This window comes from Gossypium hirsutum, chromosome D05 (genome assembly GCF_007990345.1).
Source record: "Gossypium hirsutum isolate 1008001.06 chromosome D05, Gossypium_hirsutum_v2.1, whole genome shotgun sequence".
NCBI classification, from domain to species: domain Eukaryota; kingdom Viridiplantae; phylum Streptophyta; class Magnoliopsida; order Malvales; family Malvaceae; genus Gossypium; species Gossypium hirsutum.
The window spans coordinates 18574179-18601740 of record NC_053441.1 but is presented as its reverse complement, the minus strand read 5'-3'; the positions used below and the strand labels follow the sequence as shown (position 1 = coordinate 18601740).

The following is a 27562-nucleotide window of genomic DNA, read 5'->3' as shown; positions in this document are numbered from 1 at the left end:
GGGTAGAGTGTTAAACAATAGTATAAAGATTGTTAAGATTGTTAGTCTGTTATTAAATCTGTTACGTAGTTGGTTAGGAGCAGTTATTCTCATATGAGTATATAAACTTCGTCAATATGTTCATTCAAGAAAGGGAATACTGATTAAAGAATTACACTATAGTTTATCTTTCTGTTCATACATATTTTGCATAGTATCTAACATGGTATCAGTCGCCTAGTCCTGGTACGTGTTTCCGCTTTTGCATATGGCGCCATCAGCCGATTCTACCTCTGCTAATCATATGAGTCCATATTTTCCAGCGCACGCCTGGTTCAATCCTTCCCTCGCTATGACACGGTGAAGCTAGAGGAAGAAAATTTTGTCCAATGGCAGAACACATCCGGTTGATAATAGAGAGATATGAGCTACAAGGATTCTTGGAGGGCATGTTGTCTGCTCCACCTAGGTTCGTCGCGTCTCCAGAAGGAGCACTCACTCCAAATCTAGATGCGCTTGTGTTTAATTAACAAGATAAGTTGTTAGCCTCTTGGATCCTTTCTACAATTAGTTCATCTTTTTTTATCATGTTTTATATCTGCTAAATCTACATGGGAAATATGGAGCACAGCGAATCGTCTTTTCGCTGCTTCAACTGGTGCGAAAATTTTCCGTATTAAACATGATATGCACTTTACAAAAAAGGGTAATTTAACTGTAAAAGAATATATCGCAAAAATAGAAAATATTAGTGCATTACTTGCAGCTTCTGGATCAGCGATGTCAGAAGCTGAAAAGGTGAAAGTTGTTTTAGCTGGCCTCTCGTCAGATTTTGACGCAGTGTTGACCTTAGCCTCATTCTCGACGGAGCCACTTCCCTTTTAGCGATTAGTCGACGTTATCATAGAGTTTGAAAGTCGACAGATGTGAGTGGCACATGAGGTTCCGATGCATGCCCATCTAGTTGAACCACCTTTGGTTGTTGCGGTGGTCGACTCAGTTTCGCGCGATGTGCGTGGAGGGCGTGCTACAGTAGGTTCGCGTGGGCGTGGATCCTGGTCACGAATGCAGTGTCAAATCTGTAACAGATTCAGTCATTTGGCGTAGCGCTACTTCTATCATTTCAATCGCACCTACAATAGTCCGAATGCTTCTACCACGACGCGATTTTTTTCTTCTGCGCATAATGGACAATGGCTATAAGGTGATGGCTTCTCTGGTCATTCTGGTTCTTTTGGTGATTCTAGATCTAGTGGTAATTTTTGGAGAGACTGGCCATACTTTCAAAATCGAGATTTTTATCCGCTGCAAGCTAGGGATTTTTACCCTAACAAAACTAGTTACGGAATTAGGCTTGCTAGTAAATCAAATGGTGCTTAGTTTGGGTCTATTGGTGGCCCATCTGGTTTTTATGGTTCATATGCTAGACATGATATGCAGAGTGATGTGGGGCATGATTTGGGCCAGCGCTGTGTTGAGCGTGTTGGGCCTTCTACTGTGGTACACAGGCCGAGTCATGCAGGCCAGTTTCTTGGGCATAATAGTGGGCAGCACTTTGGGTCGAATGCATGTCAATCTCTTGGGCCTGTTAGTGGACAGGATAATGGGTCGAATAGTGGGCAGGTCAATGCTATCCGAAAATTTGGACTCAATTCACTTGGGCCTAATGCTAATTATGTTGATCTTAAAGGCTCTATGTAAAATAATGCTCCTGAAGTTACGTGACAGACTAAACCACGAGCACATGTATTTGATTTTAATTCCTCACACTATGTTGGGCTACCTCGAATCCCTAATTTTCATGCATCTGATTTTTCGGATGCCACACAGTATGATTCCAACTTTGATAATACTAATTCATGTGTTTCTGTGCTGATAGGAACCTTATCATGGTATCCAGATTCAAGGGCCACTCATCATGTATGTCAGAATGTGTCTGATTTAAAAGCCTCCACTCTACATATAGGTACTTCTCTTTTAATGGGAAATGGGGCTCCCACTAAAATTTTATCTTTTGGGAGTATTGTTCTACCAACAAAGAAGAAGTTATTACATCTTTTTAATGTTTTGTGCGTGCCAAGTATCCGAAAAAATCTTATGTATGTTTCTCAATTTGTTATTGACAACAATGTAATTTTTGAATTTCACCCCTCTTATTGTATTGTTAAGGACATCTAGACATAGGAAATTTTACTGTGGAGCCAAGTTCGTGATGGTCTCCATCAATTTTCGGCCGACTCGTCTGTCCTTTCTGATCCAATTTCCTCTATTAACAACACTGGGATTGAAGATTATCGTTTGGATGATGATGATGTATTTTCACTGTGGTATAAAAGACTTGGTCACCCTTCTTCTGCAATTGTTAAACTTGTGCTTAACAAGTGTCAAATTGTTTCAAATAAAAAATGTCTTGATAACGTTTGTGTTGCTTGCCAGAAAGGGAAATCACATAAATTGCCCTTTTCACACTCTACTACTGAATATATGGAATCGTTTGAATTGGTTGTCTTCGATTTGTGAGAACCAACTTTTGTTGACTGTGGGGGTAATTTGTATTATGTTTCGTTTATTGATATGTGTAGTCGGTTTACCTGGATTTATCTGATTAAACGTAAATATCAAGTAGTTGAATATTTTCTTTAGTTTCAGAAGATGTCAGTACTCAATTTGGGAAGACTATTAAGAAATTTCAAAGTGATTAGGGCGGTGAGTTTTGTGCTTTTGCTTCAGTTCTAGCAAGCCATGTGATTCTTCATCGTCTTTCCTGCCTCATACTTCAAAATAAAATGGTGTTGCTGAACACAAACATAGATACATTGTGAAGACTGGTTTTACACTTTTGGCCTAGGCTAATCTACCTATAAATTACTGGAGCTATGCATTCTGCAGTGTAGTGCATCTTATTAATTGACTGCCCACTTCGGTCTTGAAAGGTCAGTCTTCGTATCAGAATCTTTATGGTCGTGAGCCTACATATGATCACTTAAGGGTGTTTGGTTGTTGTTGCTTTCCGTATTTACGTCTTTTTATGTCACACAAACTGGATTTTCGCTTACAGCCATGTACGTTTCTAGGGTATAGCTCTCAGTATAAGGGTTATCATTGTCTCACACCAGAGGGTAAGGTTGTTGTTTCTCGTCATGTTGTGTTTGATGAACGTCGGTTTCTATTTCATTCATCTGCCTTGGCCACTGTTTAGTCATCTTCTCGTTCTCTCATAAATGTTCTTGTTGTTCGAACCTCTTCTGTTCAGTCTACTATAGAACCCAGCAGCACCACTGTCCCATCCCGGCTGTACCTCTGCCTCCTGATCCAAGTTACAATTCTGATCGATCTGTTACGATTGAGTTACTAGATATGTGTCATCCCAGTGAGTCCGCCTCAGTTGATTCACCAGTTGAATGTGAGAATAAGATAAGGAAACATTGTCTTTCAAGTTCGTCTACAGAAGCTAGTCTGGTCAGCTAATCTAGTGTGTCTCTAATTATTCCTTCTCTTCCTGCAGGAAATACTTATGCTATGGTTACTCGGTCTAATGTAGGAATTTTTAAGCCCAAAGCTCTGTCAGTCAACGTTGTAAATTTTGGGCCTCGATCTGTTGAGGAAGCTCTTGCTCATACGGAGTGGAAATTCACAGTTCAAGCTGAATTTGATGCTTTAATGGCCAACTCTACCTAAGAGCTAGTTTCTCTACCTCTTGGTCGGAAAGCAATTGGGTGCAAATGGCTTTTCAAAATCAATAAGAATCATGATGGGTCGATTAGTCGTCGAAAAGCACGGTTGGTAGCAAAGGGGTATTCTCAGGTTCCTAGGTTTGACTTCAAAGAAACATTTAACCCAGTGGTCAAACCTACTACTATTTGAACCATTTTATCTGTTGCTGTGTCTAATGGTTGGAAACTTCATCAAGTTTATGTAAACAATGTTTTTTTTTTTAAATAGAGACATGACTGATGAAGTGCTCATGCAACAGCCTCCAGGATATGTTCAATATGGACCAAATGGTGAGCCATTGGTGTGCCGTCTGACAAATACCCCTTTGTACGGATTACGACAAGCTCCCCGTGCCTGGTTTGAAACATTGAAACAATTTCTTATCTCTACTAGTTTTGTCTTATCTAAAACTGATGTCTCCCTGTTTGTTAAAGTTTCAACCACGTCCACTGTTTATATCTTGGTCTATGTGGATGATATTGTTATTACTGGCAGTTCGACCGATGAAATAAATTGTTTTGTTCAGCAACTACATAACAAGTTCTCTCTAAAGGATATAGGTGAGCTTCATTATTTTTTAGGGATTGAGGCCAATAGGCCCTCCACTGGTAGTCTTCATTTATGCCAGCGCAAATACATTTAAGACCTTCTTGACAGGAGTTCTTTGGCTAAGACAAAGAGTGTTCATACGCCAATGGTTAATTCATCGACTTTGTCTAAAGATGACGGCAACCGACTTGTTAATCCTACTAAATACAAAAGTCTAGATGGTGCTCTTCAGTATGTGGTTCTAACTCGACCGGATATTACCTATGCTGTAAATCGTGTCTGTCAATTCATTCATGCCCCTATTACGGTTCATTTGATAGCCTTAAAACGCATCTTGAGATATTTACATGGTACTATCACTCATGGGCTGGTTTTTCGACGATCCGACAGACTATCTTTGGTTGGATATGCTGATGCCAATTGGGGTCTTGATTTTGATGATTGCCAGTCTACTACAAGGTTTTATGTCTACTTTGGTTATACATCTGTTTCGTGGTGTTCTAAGAAACAACAAGTTATGCTCGGTCCACAGCAGAGGCTGAGTATAGAAGTCTAGCTGCAGCTTCTAGTGATATTGCGTGGTTAATATCTCTGTTAACAGAGTTACAAATCAGTTCTGCTGATCCTCCTACAGTTTGGTGTGATAATTCAAGTGCGGTCGTTGTTATAGCTAATCCAGTCTTACACTCCAAATTCAAACATGTTGAACTTGACTTGTTTTTTGTCTGTGAAAAGGTGGCTAATGGGTCTCTTGTTGTCGGTGAAGTGCCAACCTGTGATCAAATTGCCGATATTCTTACTAAACCATTATCTGTCTCTTTGTTTACTCGTTTTCGAAGTTTACTTCGGGTCATACCTATTGAGAAGCTGAGTGAATGTTAAACAATAGTATAAAGATTGTTAAGATTGTTAGTCTGTTATCAAATCTGTTAAGTAGTTGGTTAGGAGCAGTTATTCTCATATGAGTATATAAACTTCATCAATATGTTCATTCAAGAGAGGGAATATTGATTAAAGAATTACACTATAGTTTATCTTTCTGTTCATACATATTTTGCATAGTATCTAACATAGAGAAAATTTCATACAACCAATGAACACCAGCAACATCCAAAAAGGACACAAATCTTGCATTTGTTTTCTTCTTTGCCTTTATTCTACTTATAATAATATAATGAATAATTACATTTACACCAACTATCCATGAAATAATAGAATCGGTACTAATTGGTCCTTCCAATCTGCTTCCAACTATGTAAGTTCTCACAAATGTTTATCCTTTGAAAAAATGAAAAAAAAAAACTTCATTATTTAATAACTAATTTCAGGAATGCTTAGCTAGATAGCTGCAATTGTGCGGATAGCATTCATTATTCTTTAAGTCCCACACTTCCAAGTCCCACCCTTCTCCAGTCTCCAGCATCAACTTCTTTTTTTTCTTTTTAATTTCTTTTCATTCTACCTCATGTGGAGCTTTGCATCACATGCTCCCACCTCCTTTACATCACTAAAAAATTATTCTCAAGCTTTTACTTTATATTTTCCTTTTCCTTTTTTTTTTATCTAAGCACCAATCTTTCTGTCTCCTTTCATTCTATCATTCTCACAAGCAAACTCTATAAATCTTTACCCTTTATGAACTAGAATCATTAACACAGTCATTAACCTAATTTGGACTATCCTCCTACTGTCTAATCACTTAGTTTTTTTTTTTTTTGCTAATCAGTGCACTAGGTTTTAAATATTCCAAGTACACTTTTAACATGATCTAAGGTTTCATAGAAAAGTTATGATTCTTGAGGGCATAATTATTACAGTCAAGACACTAGTGTCAACCAGAAAGCCAATAATCAAATCTAAATTGTGTTTCTTTTTTTTCTTTTTTGGTTTTTCTTGTCCACTCCATCATGATTTTTGTCCCTAATAAAACACCAAAACTAATGCTAAAGATCTTTGTTGTGCTCTCGTATTGTAAAAACACTTCGATGATGAAATTAAAAAGCTTTCTTGTTTTTGTTTTTATTATTTTCAATGTGTTGGAGACAGAAACATGTGCAGGGTCTAGGACTTCATCATGCGCATGCATGCCTTCAATGTTTTGCAATTAGATTGTGGGGTTTTGGGCCTCTGGAGGGGTATATTCATCTTCAGAAAGATGCTCCATTTGTTAATATCTAGTCATAAATCACAATCAAATGCATTGATGATTGGCTCTGCCAAGATTCATTACAAAGTAGACAGTTTTTCCAGCCAGACTGAGGGGCAGCCCTATTTTCTCTCTTATCTTCTCTATTCATCTCTGAGTGTTTTTCTTTTCTTGGGCTTGAAAATGAGCTGGGTTCAACTAAACAGCTTTTTACAATGAAAATATTGATAATAATGTTACTACAATGATTTAATTGGGAAATAAGTTTTGATTTGTCTAGTAGAAAAGGGATCATGCTTATCCATTAACACCAAACTTTTAGCATTCTTTCATCTGTCAATTATCCAAAAAGTTGGAATTGAATGAATCTAAATTTTCCTTTTATGTTTATCAAAATTATTATTTTCTGGGAAAAACATACCGGAAAATAAATAAAGATTGGGTTGTTCCATAAGGCCCGGCTAAAACGGGCCCTTAAAGCAATTACACCCTCGGCTGGGGAACAGGAGATCGGCCGTCCATGCTTTAGAAAATTTTATACAGGTCAAGCCCGCCTAGAATTATTACCCCATCTTATAATTTGTGTATGGCTACAATTGTTGTAAATAAATATCAAAATTATACATCAATTTTAGTTTAATGTATAATTTGATACATGAACTTTGATTTGATGTAATTATACACTTAAAACTTGAATGGCAGTTCATATGTATACATAAAATTTTGATTTTAATATATTTATACACGTTTAAATAAATACATACATTTATTTTCACATTAAATCAATATAATTATTCATGTATGTAATATATCAACGTAAAATGATGTTACTGATTTATTGAATTGGAATAAAATCAAATTTTCATTTATTAAATCGCACAAAATTAAAATTTTTGTATGGCATTATACATGGGCAAAGTCAGAAATTTTTTTAGCGGAATTAAATTGTATTTTTTACATAGTAAAAATGTATTTTCACTTTTTTTTTATTTCAGCATTTTAATAGTCTATATCTTTATAATTTTTAAATGATTAAATTATTTTTTAATTTTTTTTAAAGTCAAAATACAATTTTACCTTTACTAGTTTAAAATTTTATAAATTATAGCTATTGAGATTATAAATTTATAAAATTAATGTGTATACTCAGTATAACATTTCTTAACCTAATATATTAATTATTTTATATAAAATATAAAATAGCGAGAATTTGAGATAGGACAAACCGAGCATAATCAAATTAAAGGGAAAGCTAAAAAGTCACTTGGATTTTAATGTGTTTTTCATTCAAACCTCGTACATACAAGTATATTAAATTATTATTAATAGTAGGGATTCAAACTTCGGTTAAAATTTAATTAATTCATCGAATCAATTTAATTCGGTTAATCGATTAACCGATCTAGTTTAGTCGAAAGTCGGTTAAAATCCTTTTAAAATTTCGATTAACGATTAATTCAGTTTAAATTTGGATAATTAATTTAATTAACCGAACTTAATAAATGATATTATAAATTAAATGTATTAAGCTATTACTAATTTGGTCAAATGAACATTATCAATTTATTTTTTATATGTTTTATATTTCTTTTAATAAAAATAAATAAATTTTGGTTAATTCGATTAACCGACCGAATTAACCAAAATATTTCGATTCGGTTAATTTTTATTGAAAAATTTCGACTCAATCAACGGTTAAAAGATTAAAAAATTTAATTAATTCAATTAATATTAATTTGATTCAGTTAATCGTTTGAACACCGTTAATTGATAATTGTATAAAAAATTATGATTGTACCGAAAAATTTTATTATTAATCGTTAATTAAATCTCAAAACCCCTGCCAATACAAATATTATAACTTACATCATAATTTATTTTTTTTCGTATTAATTACCTTAAACAAAAAAGGGTCGGTTAGGGAAATAGAGGGTCACAACTCACAAGTCAGCTTTAAAAGACCAAATTCAGTCCAATCTCTACATCCAACAAAAATTTGTATAGAGATAGATTGCTGGACAAGACGCAGATCTTCTTAAAAGTCTCAAGTAACACAAAGAAACAAAGTAACAGTCCCCCCCCTAAAAGATCATGTCCGACGGTATCGCGCGTAGCCGTCTTGCGGAGGAACGAAAAGCCTGGCGCAAAAATCATCCCCATGTATCAACATTATTCCCTTCTCTCACTCTTTTTTTTTTTTTCTATATCGTCGCTTTCACTCTTTTTTTTCCCTATATTATTGTTTTTTTTTTGTTGGTGGTGATTCTGAAGGGTTTTGTGGCTAAGCCTATGTCAGCGCCAGATGGGTCTGTTAATTTGTTGGTTTGGCATTGTGTTATTCCCGGCAAAATAGGGGTCAGTCTTTACTTTTTAAACTACAAAATTCTCTCTCTTTTCTATTAAGCAAAGTTTAGACTTTTGAAGTTTTCGATTGTTGGCTTTTGACGTTTTGTTTTCTTATGTTGTATGTAAGCCTGCGATTTATTTGAACTGAAATTTATATGATCAATTATTAGTTAATCACAATGTTCAAATATCTGATTGAAGTACACGCAGTGTAAATCTTTGTATAAATAATTTCTGCCCCTGTTTTCTTCTTCTTTTTTCCCTCTTGATCAAGGGTTGTGTGGTTTTGATCGCTTTTTGCATTAAAACATGTATATTCTGCACTGGAAGACTAGCCAATACATTAGATATAGCTACTGAGGAATAACTAGATGCTTCAACTTAACTAAGAACACATTGAAAGAGAATTTACATGGCTTGGAAGTAGTTAAATATTTTGCACTAATGGATTCTCTTGTTTACTTTTCAACATTTTTATCATAGTTAGAACAACTCACTGTTTCCAAAAAACAAAATCTCATCAAGTTAACTTTTAAACTGCTCTTTTATCCATTAACAGCTTATATATAGTCCATTCATGTTCCTTTTTTCTTTTTCTTTTTTGAACTTTTCAGACTGATTGGGAAGGTGGCTACTTTCCTCTTACTATCAACTTCAGTGAGGACTACCCTAGCAAACCCCCTATATGCAAGTTTCCAAATGGTTTCTTCCACCCTAATGTTTATCCTTCAGGAAATGTGTGCTTATCTATCCTCAGCGAGCGCCATGTAAGTAACTTGACACCAACCTCTGATTTAAAATGCATGTTATTTTGCTAAAGCAAAACCTTGTCTTCCTCCCCAAGGGGTGGAGACCCTCAATTACAGTGACGCAAATCCTTGTGGGCATTCAAGATTTGCTTGATCAACCTAATGCTAGCGACTATGCACAAACAGAGGGATATCGGGTTTACGTATCTGTAAGTAGCATCACCCTTTTAAAGGAAAAAAAACAACAAAAGTTTACACTTTAATCATTTCTGTTGCTGCTGGTAGCATGTTATATAGTTTTGTTTTCGTTGTACTGACCTGCTACCTTTGGCTAATACAGAACCCAGATTTGTACCGGAAAAGAGTTCAACAGCAAGTCCTGCAATATCCACCGTCTCTCTAGTTACATGCTAGATCTGATTGAACTGTTATAACTCATATTGCTTTTTCGACTTCACTTTTGTTACCTATAATTTTATCGACAATCCAGGCTATGACTAATTTACAGACAGTGTGATGTATGCATTACATTATTGAAATTAGATCCATGCTTTTCTACCTAACAAATCCAAGCTGAAAATGTCTTCCATATTTTAAATGGCAATTAATGTTTGCTTTTATAATAAGCAAATGCCCCTCGACTTTGATCCTGAGCCACACCTTTTCAGCCTTTGTATTTGATCTAACAGGAGCTTGATGCACCCAATGTTGAGAATGACAAGTGTCTAATAAGAGATTCATCCACTTTTTTTATTGTTTATTTGTTTATATTTATAGATTAGTGTCTAATAAGAAAAAAGGCACGGTAGAAGCAAGGAAGGAAAAATAAAGAGGCAATAAGTAGAATTGAGCTGATGCAAATTTTGCTTGATTTATGTATTGATGGCTTTTTTTTGATGGGTCAGAAAAGGAATTCAATATATTATAAGAGTGTCCCATGAATCAAGTTAATCATAAAGATAGTCGGTACCTTAATCCTAGTCCTATCATTCAAGTCAACCCCGGTATGTTTCCTTCAATTCATGTCCGTGGCAAATATTATGCTTATAGATATGTATCCCAAGTCAAACACAGTAATTTTGATTTTAGTATTTTGATCTAAAAATTCTGTAGCACGATTCTTTTTACTATGACAATTCCAACATAAAATTCATTGACCATGGTCTTACATTTCAAGTTCTAGAAGAAAGCAGTAAAACGTGCAGCGTTCCAAATTTTAATCTAAAGTTACTTTGCTTTGTTTGTCTCAATACATAAAATATTCAGCAGCCAAATATTGCTGGCTTAGACTTAATTTTCAAACAATGATAGTGTGAATGGTGTGTTTTGACATTCTCCACCAAGCAACCTTTGATGTCAATAACTTTTTTATGTGCAGACTTTTCTCAACTTGTTGATATTATTATCTATTTGAGGATTCCATGACTTGGTGTGAAGGACCGTAATTGATGTGCAATCCTTCACACCAAGGTTTTGTTCGATTACCAACCATTTATACACGTCATAATATTAAAACTGCATGAAATTGTATCTAACACTAATTTTGTTAGGATTTGGGAATTTTGCGATTGGGAGCATCAAGTTAGAAGCATTTCCAACGATCGCATTGGGAAGCATCTAATCTAGAAAATTGACCCCTACACCAACAAAAACTTGACGCGACTGTCGACACTTGTTTTTGTTGCTGAATCCAATCGATTGACAAATATATATTCAACATCCCCCCACCCTTTTTTTAAGCATATTGAATGGTGACTAAGATTTGGCATTTGGCATCTCACCTTTTTGTCTTTTCTATTACAGGGTCTTTCTTTGTTTTCTTCCTTCCCTTTTTCTATCTTTGTTCTTCTTTTGACTTTTTTCCTGGTGGTCTTGATTTTGATAATTCAACTGTTAAACGATAGCGTACGTTAGGTTTTTTTGTCTAAACCAAAAGGCAAAACCGTTTCGAAAGGATCAAGTGTTATTTGATTCTATACAGTGTAAATTACATATAGTTGAGAAGGCAACATACATGGCAAAAGCCCAATTGTCAGTCAACATTGTAAATTTTTAAAATTATTTTCGGCACCCAATTCCTCATATAGTTTCATGTATCTGTATCTTCGAAGATGAACAAGCTGCTAAAAATATTGCAGAGGTTCAACCATTCAAGTTAAAATAAATCAACCTCCTATTGAAACTCTAATCCTTCCAATGGCAAACGATGTCACTCTCACGAGAAACACTTGATTCAACGCCTAAACCAGACAACTTGGAGAAACAAAATTGTCAGTCTTGTAGGCTACAAAACCGAGTTGGGGGATCTTCCATTACTGTCCAAGATGATTTCGAATAAATCGGCCTCAGATTCCTCATCGAATTCCGACGTTGAATAGTAGTTAGTTCCATTGTTGTGGCTGCCTTTTGTTGTGCTTCTGTTAAACCATTGGGAATCAATTCTTCCCATCGAAAACAGTTCTTTGCTGTCTTCATAGCCGAGAGCAGCGGCAGGGGAGTTTACGAGAGGGCCAATGAAGCATGGATTTGGTGTCCGTTGTCCATTTGCGGGGCCATATGCGAAGGCACTTTGTCCGAAATTAACAAGGACCAGAACATCATCGTTTGCAGCAAGAGTTGGATAAAGGGGTGATCCAAATTCCTCAGTCTTGCAATTTATTACACGTACCAGCTCCGAATCTAATGTGAAATACACTTTCTTTTGCCTAGGATCGAACCCGCAACCTATCACCTTCTCTGTTTTCCCCCACTCTTCTTTCTCTGATTCAAACACTAGTTTAATCCCTGGAATATGAGAAAAAATAGCATCAGTTCAGTTCAGGTGCTCATCAGAAATAAAAATTAAAAAATAGTAATAATAATAAAAGCTTAATGAAGAAGTGGCATGTGACTAAGAAAGTTGAACTGCTTAGCCTAAAGTTTTGTAGTTACAGATAATACAGCAATAAATTAGAGGAAAATGATGCATCTTTTGGGGTCAATAGCTTACACCTACTCCAGATACTGTGAAGGGTGACACCATTAACTAATTCAGTGGTCTTTAGCCTAAATAATAAAATAATACTTCTCTATACATAAATGATGACCATGTGGCAGTGGGCCTTTCTCTCAACTACTTCAGGGTCAGGCTAATTTTGGAGACCTTTTAGTTGAGAGATTTGTTCATTGGTGGAGAGTTGACACTTTTCTTTCTATTGATAAACACAAAGGCTAGCTTCTGTACTATTTTATCTGTAAATGGAGTGTGTTTAATCTCCATTAATCTTTTTAAAAAAAATGGGTTTCTCATATATAAAATTTATTGAAAATTAAAAAAAATGAGTTACCATCTAGATAGACAGAACCATCCGAATTGAAACCAATGGATCCTGGATAACTACCAGGAAGCTTCAAAGGAAGAGAGTCTCCTGCAGTTAGTCCCACTGATAACATTACTGCTTCACCTTTCCCATCATCTATAGTAGCAAGCTTTAATTCGTCAATCGTGTTAAAATCATGACCGCCAATAGCATGGACCAAAGATTCTGAACTTGCTTTCGAGTTCGAGTTTTCTTGGATGAGTTTTGTCTTCTCACCTTCGCTTAGTTTGCCGCTTGACTCACGATTATCTCCAGGACAGTATAAAATCGTGATCTCGAAATAGGCCTCTTGAGGGAAGGCAGAGTTCCCCAAAGGAGGCCCTGGCAAAGGCAAAGCTGTTCTAATAACAGATGCTGCCTCCATAGAATGATGGCTTAAAGTCCCTTTCTTTGATCCGGAATTTAGCCTAATCTTCTGCATGAAATCTACCGATCCTTGGCATACTTCCCAGTTCACCTCTACATCGTTCCCTCTTCCATGGTCACCGGCTGCACATAATCCCAACAGGCTAGACCTCGTAGATGGAGACGACGTGTATCTTGTGAAGCCAAAACGAGACCATCCGTTTTCAACTGCATCGGTGATGAGAGATGGATGATCAGCCCAATTGAACAAAGGTTTTGCCGAAACCCCACGTCGGAAAACATAGTAATTCCCTCTTCTCTTGATATCTAAATCAACCTGATGATGATGATGCAGACTCGGCTGGTGAAGTCTAGAAATCCCGTCTTGCAAATTTCCAGTCCCAACAACAGCCCTGTTGTCGTCAATATTATCTTTACGGTAACAACACCGAAGTATAAACACAACCAAAAGCATCAAAAGGATTCCGACGCCCACCGCTGCTACCGCTATTTGAACCCATTCAGGCATCTCTCTGTAGTATTTCCTCAACCTGTTTACAAATGAACAAAGTTTCTCCCTTTTTTTTCCTGAGAAGAAAAGGGTGATGAAGAAACAAGTAAAAGAATAAAAGAAACGTCAAGGAAAGGAAAGAGTGGACCAAGACTGGTTCAAGAAAGGCAGGAGGCAATGGTAATAAGCAAAAATGGTATAGTAGTAAAGAGGGAACCATTTCGTGGGGAGGAGGGGATATGGGCAATTAACGTTTTTTTATTTTTCCTTTATTTATGGTCCATTCTTTAATTAATATGAACCGACAATCCTTCTTCATTAAAAAACGCGTTTATTAATTCATTTTCATTTTGTGTTTTCAAAGGAGAGAGAAAGAAGGGGTGTGTTTATTGCTTGTTTCGACGTCAGTAAAACTGTAAACCCCTTCTAGAAAACCAACCATTGAAAGTCTCAAAACTTTTCCTATAGGAGACAATTAAGCATTCGGGAGTCGAGCAAACGCCAAAGCGGGGAATATTGTAAGGACGAAGTGGCCAAGAAAATAAGGAGCATGGCTTTTATTGTACCTACTTGTCGAGTGACTGTTAATGCCATGTAAAATCTGTTCTATAATATGGATCTTTGGAGAACCTATTAAAATTGGAGAGTCTAAATTCATTAGAAAATTCTTATATTATCATTTACACATGACATTTTATCACCTCAAAAAAGCACTCTATCTCATGTACAAATGAAATAATATTATCCAATTAACAAAAATGTATGTATGTATATGGTCCTGAGAGAGAAAATACATGACACTTGCACATTGAATATTTGTCTCATTTAAGGCATCATCTCTGGCCATGGAAAACAAAAGGCTATTTCGATGGTGGGGACATGTATAGGATTATATGTTTGAGGGCCAATCTTTTTTTTAAATGAGGTAGGCATATTAGGTGTCAATATATGTAATTAATTAATAATGAGTATTTTGGGGAATGTTTAAATGGGATTCTGATTTTGTGTGATTTCCCTGTCATTTTGCCAGCCAAATTAAATATGTTTCATTTTGCAAAGTAGTGGGAGGCCTCCATTTTCCTGGAAAACCATTAAAATACCAACTGTTTTTTTCCCCTTACCTTTTGAAGCAAAATGAAAAAGAAAATCTATGTTGACCCTTTTGTACTTATCATATTTCAATAGAAAAACAAGATTTTAATATCATTTATTTTGGGTAACCATTAACCAAACACAAAGGCCTTTTTATAGTGGACTGCAATGTTGTAACCACCAAAATCAGAAATGAATTAAATCACAGCTCATTCATTTACCCACCATTATAGATGTATCATTTTTACTCTCCCTTCAAGTTTAATGGTAAGTTTGAAATTTTGGAAATCTTAGATATTTTAGATTGGAATTTTATTTTTAAATTTATTTTGATTACTTAATTATTCAATTTAATATTTATAATGATTGATTTTACTAAAATTGTTATAACTTCAAAAAAAAAAACAAATTTAATAAACTAAGACTTACAAGATGGAATTCAAATTTAAAATCTCTAAACTTTCAAAATGTCTGTCTTACTATTAAGCAAGAAATATTTTATTATTTTTAACATTATACATTTAATATTGTATTATTATTTTTATTTAAAATTTTGATATATTTAATCATTTTATAATTTTATTTTATGTTTTTTATTTAAATTAGAGGATATTAATTTGTACTTTCGTGCATTGCATGAGTCAATTGTGTATGTTTTTTTATTTAACATCGTTAATTAATTTCCTAAAAATTGGAGAAATTAATGTAATTCAAAATATTTTCAAAAATATATAACAAATTTAGAATTAGTTATGTTAACTTTGTTTAATATTAAAAAAAATATAGAACATCGTTATGGCTTGAATATTAATATTAATTTATTGTAATTTAAAAAATGTTATTAATATTTTTATAAGTTATAGTTAAATTAATTTATGTTAATTTTAATTTTATTAATATTATATTTACCTTTGCTCTACTTTAAACAATGATTGAAACAAACATTGTAAAATAAACTCGCACGATCTTTATGAAAATTTATGTAATCTTCGATTACTGTGGCTTAATCTTTCTTCTTCTTTTTTTACCTTTTATTTTAATAAATATTATAATATTAGACTAAAATTTTCTATTTCAATATGAAAACTTGCCTTTATGGTAACCTATAATTTTTTTTAATGAAATCATTAATTACAATTGTCATCCTATTAATGTGTCAAATGACAACTTATAAACTGTGCCACATAAATTTTATTTTCTGTTTCTATAACCTCAAATTCCTATAGTTTATATATATATATATATATTACACATTTAAATATCCTTGAACTGAACCTACAATTTTAATATTATTGCAATATGAACAATATTGACTAAGAAAATCAACAAGTGTTGAGTGTAGATAGTACATTGCATTCCCAAGGGAATAAAAGAAAATGCATGATCCAACTTTACAGACAATATTATTAGGAGGGATAGTCACAAATTCCCAACATTGATAGTAAGACGCACATGAAACAACCATTTAGTCGTTGTATTTTAATTTGGTCATTTGTAGTCCCTGTACTTTTTAAGTTAAATTTTCAATCCTCCCTAAAATTTTAGTTAATGAAACAACGATTATAATTTGTGTCAAGACTAAAATTACAAAATTCAAAAAGTACGAAGACTTAGTACAAGACTAGTAATTGAATTTAAGCGCTACTATTTTGGGCGAGAACTGAATTTTCAAGATTCAAAAAATACAAAACTAAAATTGACTAATTCGAAAAGGTAAAAATACTAAAATTAATCAAATTAAAAGATAAATATTAAATCTACATGTTTCATAAAAGCACAGATCTAACAAGTAAAATTTTTAATAAAAAATAAAAATAAAATTACATCGGCCCACATTGGCACATTGGTCTAACAATGCAAAAAATATGGTTTCTTAGTTCTTCATTTATTCATTTATTTCATTCCTGTATCAGAATAAAACATAAAGGCAATCATCATGTGTTGGTAATAGTAGACAAAAGGTAAAGATCATAATTCTAAAGATAATTGCCATAATTCAAGGGGATAAATCATTACGGAGGAACCATAAATATTTTGCAAATACTTTCTTGCATTCTTGTCCAAAATGCAGAACTAAAATAGTTTTTTTTTTGGAAAAAGAAAATTATCAGAATAAAATAATTTTTTTAATTACTCGAATAATATATATTGAGTATGAAAATCTCAAATTAGCATGACAATTGATGATTTGGGATGATAATATGGCAGCATTGTAAACCTAAATCGCTAATCGACATGTTAATTTAAGTTTCTCTTCATATAATATTAAAAAAGAAGAAGAAGAAGAAGAAGAAGCAATTCAAATCACCTCGAAAAGTAGGAAGGAAAAAAAAGAGAATTTTCTATTACAATAATATTTGGATTGTGAATGAGAAAATGGATATGATGATTGACGGTTTGGGTTTATGATGTAATCATATTTAATTCTCACAGAATAATTGTATCATTATTACCCTAAATCGTCAGCTGCCATGCTCAACCCATATTATTTTAGTAATTAAAAAGTTTTCATATTTTTCGGGTAACAGGGAAATAAAATAAAAAGAAGGATGCTGATTCCATTTTAGGGTAGTACTTGAAGCTTAAGAATTGGTAGAATTTGGGCTTGGATTTGGATTATTTTTTTTTGTAGGAATTTCTCACAAATGATAAAAGCTTATATATATATTAAAGCTGAAAAGAAAAATCTGAAATAAAGGGATGAAGAAAATGTAAAGCCAGCATGGTGATTATAAACTGCAAAATAAATTTTTTTTAAAGGAAAGCTTTTTCTTTGGCAGGATTGTCATGATTGACGAGGCAAAACCATTTAAGTAAGAGCTTCTTTCCATCTTATCTGTCTATGATGTCGCAGACAGTCATGCACACTGAGAATGATCGGTTGAAGGGGTTGCTTTGGGGGGGATATCCTGGGACCTCACAAACAAAAGCTGACATGTCCCAGTGTCTAGTTTTGCATCAGGCACAAAATCCAACATTCTTTAAGCAAGAATTTCGAAAAATCGACATGTTTATCCACTTTGATTGGTTTTAGTTAAATGATAAAAAGGCCAGGCATGCATGTATTCCTTCCTTCAACTTGAAGTTGAATGATTGTTTTGATTTTGTCGAGTATGTAGGCCCAAATCTATCGTTCACAAAATACGGAGGCCTATAGACTATCGTACTTTGAGCTGCAAATTTTTGAAAAGCCTTAACATATGAGCTCTCCAATAGATGGCCCGTAGCTCACTTGTTGTTGATATTTAGACCTTCGGCTGTTGTTGTCCAAATGTCTTGGGTTAGCTATATCAGTACAGTTCCTACCAAAGCCTACAAATGAATGAAGCAATGAATCCTCTAAAACCCCTTTGACATAAACTCGATTCCTCTCCACAGAAAGCCAGAACCCTCTTTTTCTCTCTCCCACTTTTGCCACACGCTCCAAAACGGAATCCCCACCATGCCAACGGCACCTGACCATCAAATCCACGCCAACGCCGTAGAAATCGACTTGGTGAGAAGCAGTTGAGAAAAGTGGGACGAACATTCGGGGGTATGGTTGACATGTCAGCATACGCTAACCGTCACGCGTTTATCCACTTACCTCAGTGGTCTTACAAGAAGGTCGGGAGAGGAAAAGCCTCGACATCTTCGAACGCAAAGGAGCCGTAGCTCCTTCTGAACCTTACACATGTGGAGTTTGCGGTCTGAAATGCAAGACAAATTTGGATTTGTAAATAACATTTCAAGCAATTACATAAAAGGGAAACAGAAAGAATTTGTTGAAAGGCAAGAAACGACAGCGGTGTTAGGAAAGGTATATAATGTGGTCCTCCATTGTCTTAAGATTTGCAAGTGGGTATATATATCTGCCTCATATTGCCTCTGTATCATTTGCTTTTGGTGGTTCAGGGGCATGTAATATGGGTATTAACAAGAGGGAAACTGCAGCACAATAATGGGTTTAGAATCATTTTCTCTTTCATCAACAATATAGTACTGTATGTGTGGCTCATCTATGTTGGTGGACAAGCCGCTCTGTATGTGTATCTTGAACTTGATCAATGGACAGTAGTGGAATATGGTTGCTGACTTATTTTTTATTTTAATTGATTGGATTAGTTTATGGAGGCTTCAAATGATCTAATGGCCACTTTGAATTAGTGCTTCTCTAGGGTGTTAAGATCGAATTTCTGTTGCCTTGCTACGTCGAAGGACTATCCCCATTGTTGTTTACCTGAATGAAGTTGCTTCATTACTGTTTTATGTGTATCATTTGAACTAGAAATACAGTTATTAGAAGGTGTTCAAAAAGAAAGAAAACAGAGGTGTTGAGAATAAGAAGATATTGATTCTTGATTGAATTATCTAGTTCTTGTTCTTAGAGGCGCGTTTGTGCTTGTCTCTATTTCAATGCGCAAGAAGTATGTAGACTACAGTTCTGGTAGTGTGAATTTAAGATGCAATGTGGAGAAGGTTTTGAGGTTGATTTTGTGAGATTCATCTTACGAGAAACAGGAAATGAGGATATTTAATGGGATGAAAAGTTTGTACTGCTCCAATAGTCCTTGAAAACTAGATTGTTGTTAATTCGTCCCGGGAGTTCAAAGCCCCTGACCGGCAAAGGTCCTTTTTTCATTCTCTGTAGCTCATCCAATTGATGTTATTAAGGTCAGGTCCAATGACTCAGTGAACTTCCTCCAATCATAGCTTATGTAGGACAAGTATGGGGGGATGGGTTTTGCCTCAAATTGACAAGAACTTGGTAGTTATTTTGTCCAAGCAAGAAATTAGGTCTGCACAATGATTCATTAATTTGACAAGAATTATGGCCTTTAAAGAGATTTTTTTGTCGCTAGTATCTGTTGGAAAAGCTTTTTAGGTGATGCCGCAGCCTTGTTCTAGCACCTGTTGCTTAGGGTTTATGGTTGCAATTTGATAGTTTTGGCGTGTGTGTTCTATTTGAAGCTCGGGTGATGGATATTATGTGGTTTAAAGCATAGTATGGAGATAGTCTTGTTAGACAAAACAAGAAGAAAACATTAGGTTTAGGCTTCTAATAGTAAATAAGTAATAGTTTAATATAAAGAAGCCTAAATGTAGGAGGATTAGTTTTATGTATATTCCAACCTAAACAAAGGCCCTAAACCACTCACGGATCAAATATAGACCTCAATTCCTGATGTTATTCAATCTTTGATTTGACAGCTTTGCTATTGGGACCAGTAGGAATCTCTTGCTTTGAAGAAGTAGCATGCTTAATAATTAGTCTTGTTCCCAATCATGATCCATAATATCATGGCATAGTGGGACATTGTCATGGCGTCTTTACCTGAAACTATAGGATGAGACCTCAGATTTCCACTGGTGACCTACCAATTGAACTGTCAAAAATTATTTGATCTCTGGTTCTGTTGCATGATTTAAGATGTCCTATATTTGAATATGCCTGTTATTTTCTTTACTACCTTTTATTAACACCATGTTTGAAGTCAGTCTTAACTTAAGACAAGTTTGAACAGTTGACTATATCTTTTTTGGGACCAACACAGCTGCTATAGGGTGTACTGCTCCGTATGAGAATTTAAAAATTAAAAAAAAAAAACCCAAGGTTGCAGCTCTGCTCGTAGAATGATTTTTGATGGTAGAAATGTAAAGATAAGGTTGGGATCATAAACCTGAAAGAATTACTTCTAGATCTTTTAATATATTAACCATTGTTATTTATGTTATTATTATCATTATTATTTTGGGGCTGACAAGTAGAGTTGGTAAGATTATGGGAATGTTTTCATTTTATTGTATGATATGTGCAAGTGAAAATGACATATTTGGACTGAAAATTCAATAGACCGAAATGAGCTGTATATTTCTAATGATAGTTTCTACATACATAATACTAATAAAAGAAAATTAAATGGATGGAATCGATAATAACTTTGTGATGTGTTGACTCAGTATTGGGTTTTTAATTCTAATAATTAGATCAAAATCTGATACACCTAATCTTGTTTTGTTTTATTGCATAGAATCTCCATATTACTGTTGCATTGTAATTGCATCCACGTATATAAATAATTTGCCGACTTAATATATAAAAAGATCTAGTTTTGGGTGAGTTTAAGCACACATGATAAGAATGTTTGATTAAAACGATGCAAATTCTAGTATGTTATTATCAAGATTGTACAATCTCTTTGGAAAAATCTATTATTTAAAAAAGAAAGCAGCAGTCTTTGATAAAGGTAAAGATTCAACGGGGGAAATGAGCTGTAGAAGCCAAGTGGAAGAAGCTAACGATGCCTTGCCTGCCCCTGAATTTTCCCCTCCTTTTGCACTATGTGTATATTTTTAATTTGGAGTTTGGAGCCAAAATAGCTGATGGTTCCCCTTTTTGTTTCATTGTATCAATATAGAACTTTTTGTCTTGTAATAATTCAAATGGCGGTTGGAATGTTGCACCTCCCCCCCTCCCAAAAATTGGTTTTAAATAAACCTGGCCGGCCGGCTGGTTGGATTGAAGGGTTAATAGTCAATAAATGAAAAGGTGAGGGGTTGGCTTTTAACAGTGTTGAAAAATGAAGGAACCAATGAAGAGATACCACATCATGGATTAATCACTCAGAAGATGTGGAAATTACTTAACACCACTCTTTTCAATATAAAAAGGGGGGGGTTATTAATCAGATGATAAAGATTGAGATTTGACACCAAAGAATCAAGGGTTTGCACCCATACTAATTAAACCAACTTGGTAATTCATTCATTCCACTACCAAAAAGGAAGCCCAAGGAAGGAATGGATGATCATTTTTATTGCGTGGACTGGACGGAAAGTCACACACCATCCCCATCCCCACCCGACTTTTTTTTTTCCATTGCCTCCATTTCTCAAATTGGATCCCACTTGACTTGCCAAACTAGCTACCCACCCTAAACCCTCAATCCAGGCCATTATTATTATTAGATATCCTAAATAACAAACTAACAAACAACTTCAAATATCCAGTTATTTCTGTTACACCAAAACCAGCTTTTTTACTTCTTTTCAAAAAAAAAAAAGAAAAAAGAAGAAGAAAATTTGGGGTTTAAACATAAAGTTATTTTAAGGTAATTAATAATTGTAGAGTACATACTACATACCAGTAACCGGTGAAACTGACCTAAGACTAATTTGTTTGTAGGAAATGCCGACTTTGTTATTCAGGATTTTGTAATGAAACAGTAGCATATTTGAAGTTAAAAAAGAAAGGGACAAAAAATAATTAAAAAAAAAGAAGACTAAAGATGGAAATAAACAAGGAAGTTCGGGTGCTTGGAATATAGTAGAACCACGTCGGCTGGTCACATGCTTACCATTACAAACCGATAACCGCGAGAGTAAGAGAGAGAAATATGCATGTGTAGTGCAATGGCTATAATACATAAATTGTATAGGCTTTTTTAGAGATATATTGGAAGTGATGGATTATGTCGGCCCAATTTGGATTTATCTAAAGCTAGATCGATCAACGTGGCGGCCGCGCCCAGACGACAGACTAGCAGCCAAGTGGGAAACTAATGCTGCTTCTTTCCTCTCTTTCTCTCTCTATCTTCAATATATTATTTATTTATTTATTTATATATCCTTTTCTACTTATATATAACAATAGAGAATTGCTTTTGGAGCAAAGAGTATTCGTTGATTAAACGTAGCTAGAATCTGTTCCCTTCTTTTTCTCCTCCTTCTTATGGCTTACAAGTTATAGTTTCCAGAAACAAGGGGAAATAAAAAAAATCCATTTAGTTTTAGGATTTTGGTCTTCTTTTATCTTTTGAGTCATGGAGCTAGGTGATTGTTGTTTAACATCAAGTCCAGCAAGCGGAGAGAAGCGAAAGCTGCATAGGACACAGCAAAAGGAGAAACCATTCAGAGGGATAAGGATGAGGAAGTGGGGAAAGTGGGTCGCTGAAATCAGAGAACCCAACAAGCGGTCCAGGATTTGGCTCGGTTCTTACACCACCCCTGTAGCCGCCGCTCGTGCCTATGACACTGCCGTTTTCTACTTGCGTGGTCCTTCCGCCAGGCTCAACTTCCCTGACCTCATATTCCAAGAAGACGAGCTTAGGGATATCTCAGCCGCTTCCATACGCAAGAAAGCAACCGAGGTGGGGGCTAAAGTCGACGCTTTACAGACCTCACTCCATCATGCTTCTGCTTCATCATCGGAATCATCGAACCCTACTCGAGTTTTCCGTAAACCTGATTTGAACAAGTACCCTGACAGTTCTGATGAAGATTGAAAACAATATAATAGTTTACCATAACCCAAAAACCTATAACTGTTCATACTCGCCACTTTTTTTTTTTCCCCACTTATGTCTTTTTGATTCTCTCATGGAATAGCAAGTGCCCAAAGAATAGAATCAATAAAAAAATGGATTGATTCTCTGTTTGATAAGGTTATGAATGTTTTACTTTGGGAATACAAGTTTAGTTTATGGCATGTAACTTTTAACATGAATGGATATTGATGAAACAGGGATATATATCGCTGAGTTAGTAAATACTCCTAATTCCTTGATCAGTTCCAGCCGTGCTTTTTGTTTAGGTTAATAATATATTTATATTCAATTTCCTTGTATTAATATCAATATGTTTTCAACAAAAAAAGTTGGGGAAATTCGAAGTAAGAGATGAAGGACCCGAGGGCGTGTGATCAATAAGAGGATAGGCATGAAAAAAAAGGGGGGGGGCGATGGCCTACCAGCTTGTGTATCCATATATTAGCTGCTACAACCAAACAAACTAGATAAGAAGATAAGGGTGAGATTTAGTCACAGAGTTACATGCGAGAAGCAAGTACAGTTAGTTACTTATGACTTTGCTTGTGGACACCAAAAAAAACACAGCCAGATTAGAGAGAGAGAGAGAGAGATGAGCAGGGGAGGGGAGGGGGTGTCACCGTCATCGATGGTGGTGGCTTTTACGGAAGGCTTTGTTTGTTGGAAATTGATAGGTGATGAAAGGTAGGCGGTGAGTAGGGTTTTATTTTTTTCATTTCTATAATACTTAATTAACGTAAGTTGATGCTTGCTTTTTAGGGTTTGATTAGTTTTATTGTTGTTTGTTTAATGCGTATTAAATGAGTCATTAATGGGACCTAAGATTTTTATTTGTATTAATGAGGACCAAACATGTAACATGCGAAGCTCTTCGCTTGGACCAAACCCTTTTTTTCTTATTAGTTTTTGTTTTGTTGCTTTAATTTGTGTTGGATGGTTGATTTTCTATCTGTTTTTTTAGCCGTGAAAATCTGCCGCCCTTGTTTGTTCCAACTGTCAACCCGTCAAGAGTTTGACCTTGCACTGAAAAGGGTGTAGACCCGAACCCGACCAGCAATAGTTTCAAATACCTGTAGAATTTGATCCGAGTCATGAATAATTTCGTAAAAGACTTGTCCACCCAATCCCTCTGATTTGACATGAAAAAGATATAAATATAAATATATATACAAAATGTCAGCCATCGTACATTGATTGTCCATTAGCAGTGATTAAGGTGAATGTTTTAAGCTTCCCTTTGCATGTGAAAACAAATTGGAAATTTGTAGAAATAAATCAATTCTGTAGCATAAACGTCAATGGCAGTCCTTGGAAGAGGTTTTTTTTTTTTTAGCTTTTATTATGTATACGATACATCCACTGGGTGGCAAATTAATGATGAGCGGTTTGATTGAGAGATGCTTCATTGCAAGTTATCAAAGAGCCTGTAAATGGACCAATAGAAACAAAAAATAAAAGAATAAATCAGATCTGTTCATCAAACTACTGTAAGAATATTCCATGCCAGATTGTCCGACTGGCCTGTATATTAATCTCTCTCTAGCATGTTGCTGTGGAAAATAGGAAGGTGTTCATCTTAAGCTAAAGGCAGGCAGTACACGTAAACACATGAGGTTGCCATAACCAGGTTGTCATCCTCGTACGAAACCAGCTTCAAATGCGACCTTCCACTCACCGAAACTCTCAGCAAGTAAGGACTGAAGACCCCCATTTTCTAAATTTTATTTACCATATTGAATCAAATGCAGTCAGTGGATCCCCACCACCAATCAAAGTCCACATCACAGGACGGTATTTCACACCTGTATCATATCATGCTATATATAAAAAGATACTCTGTCACGCATATGATGGTTTTCGCTTCAACCATGTCTTTGCCATTGACACCAGAATAAGGTAAGTAAAATGTCATCTACGTTAAGGGATTAAAAGTATAACACGGATTAATAACATTTACACAAATTAACTATTAAAATCAACTGTTTTACGGAATGTGTAATGTGAATTGATGTGAGCTGCTATTGATGAGATGAAATTATAAGGGGAATATTTACATTGTTTCATCCCACATGTAGTAGCAAGACAACTCTTCCGCTTGTCGCGTTCAATTGAAAGGTACAAAGACATTTTCTTTCACCAGAAATGAAAGAGAAATGCTGCAGTAACTGATTAGTCATGATGTGGCATGTCGGTGACAGCAACTAGATGGCAACCATACCACAAAGTAAATAGAATCAAACAGAAATGTCAGGTTTCATAAGCTTTCAGTCCAATAAAAAGAACAAACAATTGAGAAGACTCATGTTACAACAAATTTAACACCTTTCGCCCTTTTTCCAAAGAAGTGGAAAAATATTTAATGGCATTCTTACACAAATGCGCCGGTGAAGACGAAATGTGTAACAGATACATGATTGTATAACAAACAACTTTGGCATCATGTAAAACCAGTCTTAGCTTTCATGCCAGCAAGGAGTAAGAACAGCAATGGTCAAAATGAAAGCATTTATGTAAGTCGAGTTTAAAGCCTTGACTTGGTAGCATATTTCATGTCGAAGAAAGATTTTGGTTCTTATAAGATGCTTATTGAAACATAAACACGTCTATCCACTACAAAGGCCAATAGATACAGAGAGAGCATTCATATTAGCCAGAACGTAAGAGAAGAGGAATGAAAAAAGTTTGTTCATTCTTTAATAGGAAAACGAAGCTGACATCTTCAAACTCTTTCCACCTACTCATTCTTCCCCCCTTTTCCACTGACACAACCACAGAGTTAAGGGTAGAAAGACGTTTAACATGTTTCATCTTGGTTAACTAGGAAATCTGATCAAATAACGACTCACATGATTAAAAGGGGATGGTGACTATATTAGACGAATTAAAAGAAGCATTTGATTTTTTTGTTTTCCTGTTAGAAGAATGGAAAATCATGTCACTCACATGAAGGCAAAATTTAATCATTAAAAGTATAGAAATGGTAGGCATTCTATAAACATCACTATTCTATTGTAAACCCACAAGCTTTCATTTTAAATAATGGTATAAAAGCAAATGCCAATTTCACACTTTGAAAAAGATCTTAGGTAGTAGTTCCAAAAGAACAATCTGAAATGGGAAAAGGACGGGAACAACAAGGTTCCACTTGTGTTCGAAAACTGAAACCAATAAGTTCATGGTGAACATAGAATACAAAACAAGAGAGCAATTCACCAAACCTACTGTCAAAATATGTGAGGTAAAGAAAGATGCATATAATATATCCTCAGGAGTAGTTATCTTAGTAGCAATCATCATATCTTTAAAAGAGGGGAGGTGAATTTAAGGGACACTCCATCAATATCAAACCACATACATGTACAAGAAGACGACAAATTAGAAAAAATTTCTCTGCACTAGCTATTCAACATTGTAATGACCAAGAGAAAGACAGTATATGAAGTCCAAAAGCAAGTCCTAATCAAGAGCTACCTTGGCCATCTCAAGACCACATGCTGGGCACAGTCATTCTGTACGGGTAAATATATTTTTCTCAAAACCTCATCTGCCCAACCAAGGTGTACGCTTATGGACCACCGACCACATTATCATATTAAACTACACCACTTATCAGCAGTCATTATCTGTCCTAATCATCTTACCCATTTACACCTAAAACTTCAACACACCATCAGCACTAAGAATTACTTAATCAGCAGCAGAAGAAAAAGGGGTTCACATACAAATCTTAGATAAACACCTAAAGGAGTCCTTTAGCAGACATTAATATATTGTTGAATTTTTAAGGCACAATCTATGGATTATTTTGCTATTAGAATGATGGGTTTTCAGCTACCGTTGGATTGGTTGTTTCAGTGCTTGATTGTTGCTTCACCTTTTTAATTATAATAATGTTTAAATTATCAAATAATCATCATCATAATTCCACCACCCCCCAATAGCCGCAACAATATATGTATTTTCGAGGGAAGTAAAATTAGAAGTTATAAAATTTAGCACGATGTCAACATCAGAACGACAACCGCAAAGCAAAATCTCACCAGCAATTCAACATGTCCACTATCTTCCTCCATATACAAGCAATGATCAAGTAAGAAATTACATAAATAAAGCCATTAAAAGCAATTACTGAGAAGAGTTAAAATTGTTTTCCTTTAAGCTACATAATAATAAGTTCCCCGCTCTAATTCAAATGATTCAATAATTACAATTTAATCAATTACTCAAAGTTCATGAACTAAAAGAAAATATCAATTTGTCGATAAGAAAATAATCAAACAAAATAATAAATCGCGTGAAGAAACGGGGAAAACAAAAAGGTGAGGCGGAGGAGTGAAGTTCATGTGAAACCAGAGGAAACGAGGCTTACATTAGCCGCGACGGTGGACCGGCGGTGAAGCTAAGCTAAGCTAAGCAAACGATTCCGGAAATTTAACGAAGAGTGTCGTTTGGGTTACTTTCACTTG

The 27562-nt window shown here is 35.0% G+C and overlaps 4 protein-coding genes and 1 long non-coding RNA gene across 8 annotated transcripts; 4 read left to right on the top strand and 1 right to left on the bottom strand.

Moving 5' to 3' along the window:
* On the top strand, positions 1-5267 carry LOC121217804 (uncharacterized). Of its 3 annotated transcripts, none has more exons than XR_005914014.1 (4): positions 1-225; positions 303-1183; positions 1859-1945; positions 2149-5267. It is a non-coding gene; the product is annotated as an uncharacterized lncRNA (long non-coding RNA). The 3 variants fall into 3 exon arrangements; XR_005914013.1 differs by having other exon boundaries at positions 9-225; positions 303-1945; positions 2149-3382; positions 3485-5267; XR_005914012.1 differs by having other exon boundaries at positions 9-225; positions 303-1945.
* A 3078-nt stretch (positions 5268-8345) lies between these two features.
* LOC107905593 (SUMO-conjugating enzyme SCE1) lies at positions 8346-10106 on the top strand. 2 transcript variants are annotated; one of them, XM_016832286.2, is made up of 5 exons: positions 8355-8548; positions 8660-8743; positions 9349-9501; positions 9579-9692; positions 9824-10106. In XM_016832286.2, exons 1-5 carry the CDS (start codon positions 8480-8482, stop codon positions 9884-9886), a joined length of 483 nt encoding a protein of 160 aa, XP_016687775.1. In that variant the 5' UTR covers positions 8355-8479; the 3' UTR covers positions 9887-10106. The 2 variants fall into 2 exon arrangements, with proteins under 2 accessions (XP_016687776.1, XP_016687775.1); XM_016832287.2 differs by lacking the exon at positions 8660-8743 and having other exon boundaries at positions 8346-8548.
* A 1322-nt stretch (positions 10107-11428) lies between these two features.
* LOC107905591 (uncharacterized) lies at positions 11429-14201 on the bottom strand. Its single transcript, XM_016832284.2, has 2 exons — positions 12810-14201; positions 11429-12267 (listed from the first exon to the last, which is right to left on the bottom strand). Exons 1-2 carry the CDS (start codon positions 13714-13716, stop codon positions 11768-11770), a joined length of 1407 nt encoding a protein of 468 aa, XP_016687773.1. The 5' UTR covers positions 13717-14201; the 3' UTR covers positions 11429-11767.
* A 3787-nt stretch (positions 14202-17988) lies between these two features.
* On the top strand, positions 17989-18914 carry LOC107905590 (uncharacterized). Its single transcript, XM_041094157.1, has 2 exons — positions 17989-18589; positions 18685-18914. Exons 1-2 carry the CDS (start codon positions 18464-18466, stop codon positions 18862-18864), a joined length of 306 nt encoding a protein of 101 aa, XP_040950091.1. The 5' UTR covers positions 17989-18463; the 3' UTR covers positions 18865-18914.
* A 3386-nt stretch (positions 18915-22300) lies between these two features.
* LOC107905589 (ethylene-responsive transcription factor RAP2-1) lies at positions 22301-23212 on the top strand. The gene has a single exon (XM_016832283.2). It carries the CDS (start codon positions 22593-22595, stop codon positions 23052-23054), a length of 462 nt encoding a protein of 153 aa, XP_016687772.1. The 5' UTR covers positions 22301-22592; the 3' UTR covers positions 23055-23212.
* The last annotated feature ends 4350 nt before the right edge of the window (positions 23213-27562 follow it).